We start from the raw sequence: 13024 nt of genomic DNA on the forward strand, positions 1-13024 counted from the left end.
CTCTTTCCCCTGGCTGCATTTAGCCTGAGTTCCAAACAAACGTTGGACAAATTTTCAAAGAATATTGGTTAGAAGGGATGTCAGATATACATATTATAGCCTGAGTTGCCCCCTTGTCTCAATCCATCTCTTCTCATGGGCTGCCGACTTGGAAGACCAACCCAAACGTAGCGGCCTATCGAAGTCTTAAGAAACTCTTAGGTATGGCTTTGGGGGTGGGGGGGACCAGCCAGATGAAGCTGAGGGGAGCCTGGGAGGAGAAGGAGCTTTACTATCTCAGCGTCCGTTTCCTCTGCAAAGTGGACCCCAAATTCCTTTCCCTCACACACACAAGGAGTGTACCTTCACGCCCCCCAGGGTCGGCAGTCGGCTCTGCCACTCAACCTCTTCAGGCCTTGGTTTCCTCATGATGGAAAAGAGACCTTAAGCCATCTGTCAGGGAGGTTCAGGCCGAGTTCCTAGAAGCTACTAACACAAAAGGGGAATAAAGCAATTTAGCAGCATTTCACTATGCTAGTTGCTAAACTGAACTAAAAGCCATTAAGGAGTTGTGCTTCCCTTGATGTTTTTAAAGATTAATCACCTATTTGTGGGTAATGAGTCAGTTATAATTACAATACATACGCCACATAGAAAGTGAATTAATTACCTGGTGAAACAATGAGTCCTTAATGGAAATACAGTAGAGGCGTGTACTTTGCACATGCCTCTATCACTGTGACTAAGTATATTTTATAACTGAGATTCTTGCTCTTGACCGAGGTAAACTTGTAGATACCTCATAAACAGGACACAGGTGGCAAAGCAGAAGTAAGGAGGTGTTTCTGGCTTGGAAAGGAGGTTATTTAAAACATCAATTTCACCAGCAGAGGGAAGTGATCACGTAAGAGGCCAGAGGACCATACTGTGGGGAGGATGCAGGAAGGGTCCTGTCATCTTCATCCTACCTTGATCCCATGCCAGGGACCCTTAGAGCAGATGAACGGGCTTGCTCTCTGCACTCCTTTGGTCATCCCTCTCTTTCCCGGCCTCACAGAACTTCCCCTGAGCATCCCTGGCAGAGGTTTTTATTGCCAAGTTCTCTAAGGCTGGGGTTTTTGTCTGTTCTCTTCACTGTTGTATTCCCAGCACTTAGAACAGCACCTGGCATATAATAGACACTCGCTATCTGTCTGTTGAATAAATGAATGAAATAAGTTGAAGCCAGATGTCGAGGGGGAATTAGGACTGTGGATTTGATGCCCTGGGTTGCCACATCTCTCTCTCCCCACCTCCTCCACACACAGCAGAAAGCAGGACAGGGACCATTTACTGAGCACTGAGTGCCCTGCACTGGGCTGGGGGTTTTACAGACATGATCCCATTTAAATTGTCCCAAAACCTATGAGGGAGGCATTGCCAATCACAATACACAGGTGAGGAAAGTGGACCTGAAAGCGCCTCAGTGATTTGTCCCAAGTCACAGAACTGTGGAAAGGTGGGAAATGGGACTTGAGCACAGCCCTGACTCCAGAGGCCTCGCCCCTGCGGTCACACCCTTCTGGAACCAACCCCATTGGGTTCTATTTTCTGTGTCCCTTTGGGATATGGTGGGATTCGAGAGCCTGAACTCAGCTGCACAACTAGTGCTGCCTCCAGGTGCAAAGGGGACCCAGTGCCTCATGGAGCTGTTTTTTTCTTGTTTTCTTCTCTCTTTTCCTTTCCTTTCCTTTCCTTTCCTTTCTTTCCTTTTCTTTTCTTTGGCTTTCCTAAACTGGCTGCTTTTCAGTATCAACCTCCTCACTAGCAGTGGACCTGGCAGTGGTGCAGATAGGGGAAGAGAGGGAGAAGCAAGGGGGCAGGGCCTGCATGAAGGACCACCTCTGTCTTCCCGCTGTGTGTGGTCCCCTGACCCTCATCTTGTTATCCAGCTCCCTACTGCAGCCTGCCCAGGGCTCCACTCCATGGCTTCCTTCTGGGCCAGACCAGCACCCAGCCTGGAGGCTCCATCCACTTTGGCTGCAACGCCGGCTACCGGTTGGTGGGACAGAGCATGGCCATTTGCACCCGGCACCCCCAGGGCTACCACCTGTGGAGCGAGGCCATTCCTCTCTGTCAAGGTGAGAAGCAGGTGGGAAAGAGGTGACAGGTGGCTTGGGTCCTACCCGCAACTTGGGCTTGTCCCAGGACCAATCGCTTCCAAATGTGGGCTTCCTCATAGATAATTAATTCATTCTTTCAGCAAACATATACTGAGGATCCATAATATCTGAAGCCCTGGGGATATACAGATGTGTAAAACACAGCGTCAGTGTTTTCAGAGAAGGGAGGGAGATGGATATGTAGCCACAAAAATGCCAGATGACAGAGGAAGGAAGTGCTATATCAGGAGCGCAAACAGTACCGTGGGAGCCCAAGGTTAAGAGGGGACCTACCTGCTCCTGTACAGCCGGGGGGCTTCCAGAAGAGGGGTTGCTTGGGCTCATAGAACAAGGAAAGTTGAGGGCCAGGCATTGGCAAGGAAAACATTCTAGGCAACAGCAAAAGCGTTTACAAAACCACAGACTCTGAGAGAGATCCCAAAATATGCAAAGCAATTGGGGCTGGCAGAAGTGCCAGGTCCGGTGGGAGGAAACGAGGGGCAGAGGGAAGCAGGGTGAACAGTGACCATCACCTCCTCAGTCATCGGCGATCCAGCACGTGATATACACCAGGAAGTTTGCATGCATTGCTTTTGATCATTTATGGGATTTTATTTTCCTTAAAGTAATATACATTCAGACTAGAAATTTGAAGACGAAAAAAGAAACTATAGATAATATGCCAAAGAAAAGGTGAAAATGACCTATAGCCCCATCGACCGAAATCACGGCTGTTAACATTTCCTTTGGTCGTTCATATATTGTTTATAAAAATGGCATTATTGGTGTACAAATCTCTTCATATTTTGTTAGCATCTATCACATGATTAAATACACTTAGTCATCAATATTTGCAATGGTTGTGTAGCATTATAGAAAAACTGTCATTTATTCAAGTATCATCCTATTGTTGGTCATTTGACTTTCTGTATTTTTTGCTACTATAAACAATGCTGCTGTTAAAATCCTTATAATTCCGTCTTTGGGATCATCCATATTTATTTCCTTAAAATGAATTCCCAGAAATGAGATTATTGAATCATACGTATACAAAGTCTATAGCTTTTGATACTCGTTGCCATCCAAAAAGTTTGTCTTCACTTACACCTCCACCGGCAGCTTGTTGTCTTTCCTCCCAGATTCTCAACATTATATACTGCATTTTAAAAAAGAAAGAAAAAAATTTACCAATTACATAGACAAAAACAAGAAATCACTTAAGGTTGAGGTTCTTGTGTTTTGGTTCCCCGCATGGTGACGTACTTTTTTACTGACATCTGTCATCTCTGACCCTCACAACCTTCTCAGGCCTGTGCCTGAGCTTTCTCAAAGAACAGAAGCAGTGCATCATTGATATTCTCTTTGATGCTTTAAGCAAAGTTCACAGAGAACTGATGGTCTGCAAGTGGCAAACGTCTTTTGGCTTCCACACAGACAAGTCTTTTTCCCAAAGTTCTAGTTGGAAGCAACCAGGCCTCTCACCTCTATCTTTCGTCACTTCCCAGAACCAAGCTCTGTCCACTCATCCCCACACTGCTCTGTGCTGCTCCATCCCCAGCCCCAGCCCCAGTTCCTCTCCGATGCCCTCCCTCTCTGCCATTCCCTCTGTGCTCTCTGGAATCCTGGTTCCATGGCCAAAAAGTGTACAGCCTCAGTCACCTCCCAGAAGGCTCTCCTCACTTCCTTCCTCCACGGAGACTGTGGCTCTCATCTGAGAACACAGATGCTGTGGCCCTTTCAGGGGAGGGTGCTCAGCCCCTATTTCCCACAGAACGCAGGGCGAAAGGCCTGGCATGCTTCCCTTTCCCTGCTGCTGCTTTCCAAATGACACTTCTCCACTGGCAAGCACAGCACACTGGAGAGTCTGCATCCTAATGCTTTCTCTCTCCTTCCCCTGCCGGTTCTCTCACTACGCATTCTCTCCCTCAGAGGCCTCATTCCACCACAAGCTTTCATGTACTTTGTCATTCTCCCCCCTCCTCTCCTACCCACGGGAGGTGTCCCTCTGGGTTTGGGGGACTGTGGTGTGTGATGGAGATCACTAGACAACCTGGTAGTCTCTCAGGCTAAGAGGTTACCTTCTGTCCTCTCAGTTATCCAAGAGAGACGGGCCAGGGAGGGGCAGTGAGATGAGCTGCCTTTGGCACCTTTCAGTCTGAACACTGTCTCTCTCCAGCTCTGGGAAACTTCCATCTATGATCATTCCATCCCCTCCACTATCTCTGTTCTCTTTTCCTGCAACCCAGACCTGCTGGACCTCCTGGGCTGATTCCCTGTATTTCCAGTCCTTTTCTCTCTCATTTTCAGTCTCTGTCTTTTTGGTCTATATTCTGGGAAATTTCATTTACTTTTCATTTTGTCGACTGAAAAAAAATGCACAGCCTAAAAGTTGAGAATTATGTTTTGTTTGTCAGAATTAAGCCCGGAAGATAGCCTCTCAGTTATTCTAATGTTTTTATTAGCATCTGTCAGACCCATTGAGGGGAATCAGAGACCAGAAATAAGGCTTCCCAGACTAGTTTTTGTTTGTCTGTTTTAAATTAAAGGAGTTCTTAGGTTAACCATTATATCTTTTTCCACCTTCTAATTTGTTTCCCCCACCCCCAAAGGTACCAATAAAACAGCGCTTTATAATGAAAGTTCTCTAAACATTGATCAGTTTAGAAGTTCCTCCAATTTAAAGGATCCATAATCTGGCCATTAGTGAGATATATGTAAATAGTGGACTCAAATCAATAAGACTCAAGAGGCATCCCCGTAAGAAAGTGTGAAGGATGTAGCCTTCACACGATCTAGAAACTTTACTCCCCAAAACAGTCTAAGGAAGTAAAGGTCTTCACTCTACAGGCTGATGCAACAAAGGTTAAGACGGCAAAAGCCGCTGAGAGTCGGCACAGTCAGAAGACGGCTCAGAATCCCAGTCTACTTGATTGCCAGATGTGTATCATATGTGCACCTTCCAGATGGCAGAGACCAATTTTTGAAAACACACACACACAAAACACCTAAGAAGATCAGGTAGAGATTTACACCTCAAAGACAGGAAGAGAAATGCAAGTTCCCCCTAGAAGAGCTTTTGGGTTTTTTGGGGGCTTTTTTGTTTTTGTTTTGTGACGAAAGAAACGGAAGAACAGCTTCAGGGCTATCAGCACATTTTGACTTCTGTAAGAAAGTTGCTTTGCTTGCTTGCTTGGGGCAGGAAGAACCGGGTTCCTGATTGGCTGATTCAAAATTAAACAGCTCTCTCCCGCCTTGGGAACTTCCCGTCCTGTGAAGGGTATAAAGGCCTCGCCCGACTGTTAGTCGGGGTGTCACTCACTTCTCTCCGAGTGGGACCCTGTCCGGACAGTTTGTGTAAGCTTCTATACTTGTATAAATCCTTTGCTAATCTTTCTACTTGGTGTTGGTGATTCTCGGGTGTCCTTGATTGGGACACGGGTCGCATTTACTGGGGAACTCGACTCCAGGTGTGTGGCTCCCGGACCGCAACAGTTTTTTTGCGGTACGCGGGCCTCTCACTGTTGTGGCCTCTCCCATTGCGGAGCACAGGCTCCGGACGCGCAGGCTCAGCGGCCATGGCTCACGGGCCCAGCCGCTCTGCAGAATGTGGGATCTTCCCGGACCGGGGCATGAACCCGTGACCCCTGCATCGGCAGGCGGACTCTCAACCACTGCGCCACCAGGGAAGCCCTGAGCTTTTGTTTTTTTAAGGTCAGAATTCTGAAAAGATGTTTTATCAAGCCGGCTTTTTTTTAACTTAACGGCGTACGCAATAAAAGAGCCCTATATTGGCCATTTTAGGTTGAGATCTCCTTTAATATAATTTTCCCAATTAATTAGGTACTTGCAAGTATAAGACATGAATCTGGCTGGGGTGTTAGCTGGAGTATGGCTTTCTGATGCCCCTCGTTTTTCTGTTTGAGAGACTCTATTTCCCACTTTAAAGCTGAATTTGTTGAGGATAAAAGTTACTAGTGAAATTGTGTGGTGGGCCAATGTGCTGCTTATGAGCTTAATGCGTCTAGGTTTCTACCCTAGAGTTGTTTCAGTTGTTTCAGCTCCTCTTCATGGCTCCGGCTCTCCCTCCCGAGCACTGTGGGTGCTCAGATCACGGAACGGCCGGTTCTTATTCGTGCAGAGAAACTTGTTTAATTAAAATGAGTTGGTTTCCCTGTTAGCAAGTCCAAGTTCGCTCTGCTCGCCGCACGACAGGCCAATAAATCAGGAGACGAGGTGCTGAGGCAACAATGTGACTTTATTCGGAAGTTTGGCAGCCTGAGAAGATGTTGGACCAGGGTCTCCAAAAAAACCATCTTATGGGGTTTGGATGCCAGTTCCTTTTATAGAATCAGAGAGGGAAGTAAAGTAAAAAGGGCCATCAGTCTTGCAAAACATCTCCTGGAATGGCCAGCCTCGGAGAGGGGATGTGTTCATTTCTTCTTTCTTGCAGCCATTCACAGGTGGGCAGGGTTCCCTGAGGCAGGCCATTATGTATGATTATAATAAAAGCAATGAAAAGCAAAGGCTAAAGTCCAAGAAACAGATCCAACATGGAGTCAAAATTGGCTCTTCCCTGTTACAGTTCCCCACTGTGAATGTGCTGTGGAAAAAGGGGTGACAACCATTCTAACTGCTCTGTCAGATGGATCTTTCTGGGAGTGTCCGCCATTGGTGCCAGTGATCCAGATGATGAGATTTGTCTTCTTTTGTTCCTCTTTGGAAGTGTCTGCTTTACACCTGTAGACTTAAAAAATATTCACAACCTAGAAAGTTGAGAGTTATTGGGAATTTTGAGGTCTTCAAGCCTAGGAGGCCACATCTCAAGTTAAAAAATTTAGCGTTTTTCTATGTATGGGAAGATGCAAGTGTCTGGGCTCACTGAAATCATTCCTTTGATATGTACCACAACTATCTGGGGTCTGTATCCTATATTCTCACATTCTGAGTTTCTTCATGGCTCACCATAGGAAATGGCTGCAATCTGATGCCTGCTAGATGGCAGATACTTCTCCTTCCTGAGTTTCCTCACGGTTCACCGGCTGACGTTGGAGGGCTGCTGTCTCTGGTGACTGATCCTTTCCTCTTGGTCAGGAATTCGACCAGTATTTGGGAGACATGTCTTGATCAAATTTTGTCCCACAGTGCTGGGAGGCTCATCCCAGGTCAGGCGAAAATTGTTGATATGCCACTCCAGGTGCTAATTTTTGGATTAGGCCCTATTGATAATTAAAGATTCTCTGGATCCTCTGTCTAATTATGATCAGGGGACGTTTTCCCTTGTTGCTTCTTCCCATATGTAGAATCACACTATTACAACTATTTTATGTTATAAATGTGAGAAGTTTGGCTTGGGGGCCTGGTTACACACTAGGCACTGTAAGAGACAACAGTCTTATGAAACAGACAAGATATAAGTAATGCAGCTAGTAACATTGACAAAGACGTAGTGCAGCAGGGACACACAAAGCACAAACAATTTGGAAACAAAGAACAAATTAAAACGATTAGTATAACTAGTTGTAATTCCAGTTCCAATAACTGACTGACCAAAGGAACCATAACTGATTTAATGAGCCATCCACAGTTTCACTGTACTGGCCATGCATACTTAGACATGCATGGCTTAATCTTTGAGACAAGCATATGCTACTGGCAGGATCAACCCGGTAGAGAGAAAAAGATAAATGTTTCATCTTTGTTTACAAAGGCATACTTTATCAACTTGTTGGAGGTCATAGCATAAGAGAAAAGGTTTTTTTCCTGAAAAACAAAGATTAAAGCCAGTATATTTCCCAAAGTCATAAAGTTATAAATCATATTTACCAGTTCATTCAGTCCCATATTTACTAGTTCATTGATTAATTCCTGTTGATCTGGTTGAAGTTATCAGGTTTTCCATGAGTTTTGTCATTTGCCACCCAATCCAGTGATATTATCTGAAGGCTATCAGAAACTTATATTTGTCAAAAAGTTCCTTTTTATGAGTTTCTTGAAAATCTTCATTTTGTTAAAGCATCAGGACAAAACTTAAAATAGCATGGTTAAAGATTTGAGTACAATGCAAATAGCAGGAAACGGATATTTCTGTGACATATAACATTTTAGAATAACTAGAATTATAATTGATAACATATCAGGACATCATATCAGCTGTTAGGGATTCCGTATAAACTTTGGAATATCCATACTAAATATTCTATAACCTAAGGTTCATCTCCAATCACTTGACAATGTTTTTGAAGTAATTTAACATACCAAATAAACTTAGTTTGACATTCCTCTCTGAGATGTCTCAGAGATGCTGTTTCAAAGTATCCCAGAGTCAGCTGGAGGCTAAAAGGCTTTAGTCAGATTTTGATATTTGGGAAGTTTGTTAAAAATATCAAAAATGTTTTAAAACACAACAGGATCATAGGTCACTGTGAAACAATACTTATTCATTTAACCAAAGTCACAAAATGATTAAAAGAAAACAAATACGGATCACCTAAGGGCACAGAGACTCAAACAATCTGTTATCAAAAAGGATCACTTCTAACAGAGAGAGAGATCAAATTCGTCTCGTATTAGCTTATTTAACAGAATCCATTTACTTAGTTAACTTCAGTCGAAATTTAGTTATTCCTGACCTTGTATAAAACTTTCTCAGTAAAATGTAATTCCATTCCTCATACCTTCTTAACTGAAAGCACACATTCTACCATACTGAAATGTTTTATTATTTTCAATAGCTTTAATTATATATTTAAATTAGAATCCCCGACTCTTAAAAACCTTAATTTCTAGTGAAAACCAAGAGATAAGTAATAGTAACCAAAATCTGGAGAAACTATTTTAGATGATTTTTAGAACATAATTATTCTTATAGAGTTTACCTAAAAGCTCTTATCTCGTTTCCATTTACTTTAAAGTTTCATCATATCAAGTTATTTCTCTTGCTGACAAGTTTGCAACAGGTATAACAAGATTTTATTTAACTTCTGTTAAACCTATAGGTGCAGTGAAAGTATTATACTTAATATTGATGGCTCTAAAGACATGTCTATATTAATTAGATCAACAAACAAACATTAATACCAGGTATTAATTTAATATTTCCCAGTTCACGTGAACCTGAAAACTCATTTATCTTAATTTCTCTTGTATTTAGAATTGTTTGGTTTGTAAGCACTTACTTTTCTTTAAGCCAATTAAATAGAGATCATTTACAGATTAACCGCAGCAATGTTATCCAAAGACAAAGACACATACAAACACACAAACAGAGAGACATCATAGCTCTCATTTCAAAATTTCAGCCCTCAGTCGGGTACAGCAATGTAAAACCCATCAATTTACAAAAGAGGTTGGATTAAAATTGGGTTTCTGGCAGATGGAACAAATCAACCTCACTTGTCTAGATGGCTAAACCCTTTTTACTAATATTTATGGAAAACAGGTTCTAAATTACTTTACCCTCTTTTTCAAAATTTGCATTTTGAAAAGATGGCAGAGTTAAGGGTTCCTGAGAAGACCAGATAGGACATTTGCATCTCAAAGATACAGGCAAGTTTCTCCTAGGATGACTTTGTTTCCCCTTTGTTGGTCTCTGAGCAGACAAAGCCATTACAAGCTTTCGGGCCTTTTTCATATTTCTCTGGGTGCGTTCAGCCTTTTCGGCCATATCCCTATTATTGAAAACCAAAAAAGCCAATTGGAACAAATCGCTCATTGGAGTCTGAGGACCAGCAGTTGCTTTCTGAATTTTGCTCCTGATGTCTGGGGCAGACTGGGCCATGAAATGCATAGCCAAAAGGTCCGGTACCTTGGGGGAGGAGGGATCCACATATGTTCGGGATCCATGGCCCTGTAGGGTGAGGTCGCCTAGTTGGCATTCTGAGGTTGTAAGAACGAACGGTTTTGTACTGCTCCAGGAACTCCCTTGACCGGGATAGGCTGAGAAGTTTTCTGTGCCACCTGGTGTTTACCACAGAATATGTAGCACCGTATCTATTAGAAAGTCAGTCTACTTGTTCCCCACTGTCAAAGTGACCCAGGGCTCCCGAGGGGAAATTAGAATTGGACGCCTCAAGTCTAAAGGAGTCCCCTGGCCTCTTACAGGATATCGGCGCAAGGGAAATTGCCCTGCTGCAGAAGTGTCTCCCGGTCCAAATTGGTTGCTCTATCGGGTCTTAGATGGTGATACTAAACCAGGTTCCTGTGCTCCAGGGGTTACTATAGAAGCTGCTATTGGATCCCCATGGGTAGGGGAACCAGGAGGTGGTGAATATGTTGGCAGCATGGGGGTGGGGGGTGCAGGTGGAACACCTGCAGGTGCAGCCTGCTCAGCCACTGGGGGAGCTGGATAGGCTGGAGGGGGGGTTAAGTTTTGAAATAACATGTCCCCACTCTCATCTTCTCCCTCTTCCCCCTGTAGAATACCTTCCTTCTTAGGTTTTCTTCCAGATCGCTGCACCATAAGGTGGCAGCCCTCTGACTCCTTTTCCTCCTGATGCAGTAACATAAATGCTTCTACATACGGAATCTCATCTCTTTTCCCTGCTCTTTTGCAAAACACTTCTAACTGCGAGATCGTATAATTGAGTGAGCCATTCAGGGGCCATCGTTCTTCTGATCCTAACGTATATTGGGTCCACACCCTATGACAAGAGTATATCATGTCTTTCTTAGTCATAGGCTCACGGCTATGTTTTGCCCACTTATCTAATATATGCCTCAAATGGCTCTCTCTCGGGATAGATGGAGTATTTCCCATTTTTATAAGTTTGGTAACACCAAAACACAAAAGACGCAGACAAATCCCAACACAAGAGGCACAAACAAATTCTAGCACTGATGCACACAAAACCAAAACAAAACCAACGGACCAGCTCCCAACGGACCAGTTCCCAAAATCAGGTCGAGTCCAACAACAATTCCCCTCTCCAACAGGGTACCCCAACCAAACTGGCTTGTCCCATAAAGGAAAAGCCCAAACAGAGGGGGGTATATGTTCCCTGTGTGCACGCCAGAGCGACTTACCCTCCAAAATCGAGTACGTCGACTCGTAGAAGTTTGTCGGTTCCTTGCTTCAACTGCCCAGTGCTGGGGTAGCCGGTGCTGCTGCAGGCAACTTTGAAGGGAAGATCCTCAGGACGAATGATTCTGGCAGCTGCTAGGGCCTCGCCCCGATATTCTCCAACAGGGACCTGCTAGCCACGAGCAGCAAGGTTCCCAGCTGGCTCATCCAAATTTGTTACCGAGTCCAAGCTCACTCTGCTCGCCGCACAGCCGGCCAATAAATGGGGAGACGAGGCGCTGAGGCAAGGAATACGACTTTATTCGGAAAGGTGGCAGACCGAGAAGATGGCAGACTAGGGTCCCCAAAAATCCATCTTATCAGAGTCTGGATGTCAATTTCTTTTATAGAATCAGAGAGGGAAGTAAAGTAAAAAGGCAGAATAGAGAGGGAGAGGCGGGGAGAAAGTAAAGTAAGAAGGGCCATCAGTCTTGCAAAACATCTCCTGAAATGGCCAGCCTTGGGGAGGGGAAGTGTTAATTTCTTCTTTCTTGCAGCCGTTCACAGGTGGGCAGGGTTCCCTAAGAGAAGCCATGATGTATGATTATAAGAACGAAAGCAGGGCTTCCCTGGTGGCGCAGTGGTTGAGAGTCCGCCTGCCGATGCAGGGGACGCGGGTTCGTGCCCCGGTCCGGGAGGATCCCACATGCCACCGGGCGGCTGGACCCGTGAGCCATGGCTGCTGAGCCTGCGCGTCCGGAGCCTGTACTCTGCAATGGGAGAGGCCACAACAGTGAGAGGCCCGCGTACCGCAACAACAACAGAAAAACAACGAAAGCAACGAAAAGCAGAGGCTAAAGTCAAAGAAACAGGTCCAACATGGAGTCAAAATTGGCTCTTCCCTGTTGCATCCCCGTGGGACCACTGCACAGTGTGAGGACTTGCCTCCACCTCTCCCACAAGTTTCTCAGTTGCCTGAGAAAGCCCTTCTCGGCCAGGAGGAGATGTCCCCTCTTCGGAGCTAAAAGCTCTCATGTAATATTTTCACTTTTATCCCAACACGTTCTCGTATAGGCAGCTGATTTGAGGCAAAACGTCAGGTCAGCCTACTCCCTGGCCACTCAGCCCAGACCGCTCAGCACCTTTCGACTGAGCAAATCCCAGTGTCTTTCAACTGGGCTCTCCTAGTATCTTTCAAATGCGGAGGCAGGTACCTGTTAGACACCACCAAATAAAACTCAGGATCTTCAACCAATAATCAGGAGCTCCAAGAACCAGGAGAGATTCACCTGAATTTGTCTGGATTCTCCGAGGAGGCGGATGGGCGCCAGAGGCCTCTGCTGGTCCAGATTCCAGATCCTCGTAGAGTTCAGGTGAAGGAGAGAAGTCTGCTCTAGATCCCTTCATCAGTCACCAAAACTGTCGACTGAAAAAAAATGCACAACCTTGTCGACAAAAATTAATCAATAGTCAATCTATGAAAGAAGTGGAAAATTTTATTCGAGCCAAATGTGAGGATTATAACCCAGAAACAGCATCTCAGAAAGCTCTGAGAACTGTTCCACCTGTTAGACGTCAGAGTTACATAAGGTTTTGGAAGCAGAGAGCTCTACGTTAAATGACGTATTATTGACAGTTTACACAATCCAGACCTAAATGTCATCGTGGCCCCTTACAAGATCAAGAGGAATGTTATCTTTTAAGGGGTTGCCTTGTTGATGGTAGGAGAATGTAGCTCTTTATGGTTGAGCAGGTATGTCTGACAATGGGGGAGGTTTGGTCGAGACATAAGGCAGATACACCATGCACACTAGGCAGAAAATTTTTTGTTTAAGTTTTTCTTGTCTTGCATAAAATATGAATTTTATTTCACAGCCTAAAAGTTGAAAATTATGTTTTTATTCAA

At 44.6% G+C, this 13024-nt stretch overlaps 1 protein-coding gene across 1 annotated transcript in view; it reads left to right on the plus strand.

The window, feature by feature from the left end:
* The window catches only part of CSMD2 (CUB and Sushi multiple domains 2), a 621436-nt gene that overhangs the window by 543751 nt on the left and 64661 nt on the right, over window positions 1-13024 (plus strand). The window contains exon 50 of the mRNA XM_007453867.1: window positions 1911-2099. Coding sequence (XP_007453929.1) covers window positions 1911-2099 — 189 coding nt within the window. The remainder of the gene's footprint in view (window positions 1-1910; window positions 2100-13024) is intronic.

The sequence above is a fragment of the Lipotes vexillifer genome, unplaced genomic scaffold (genome assembly GCF_000442215.2).
Source record: "Lipotes vexillifer unplaced genomic scaffold, Lipotes_vexillifer_v1.1 scaffold213, whole genome shotgun sequence".
Classification (NCBI taxonomy): Eukaryota; Metazoa; Chordata; class Mammalia; order Artiodactyla; family Lipotidae; genus Lipotes; species Lipotes vexillifer.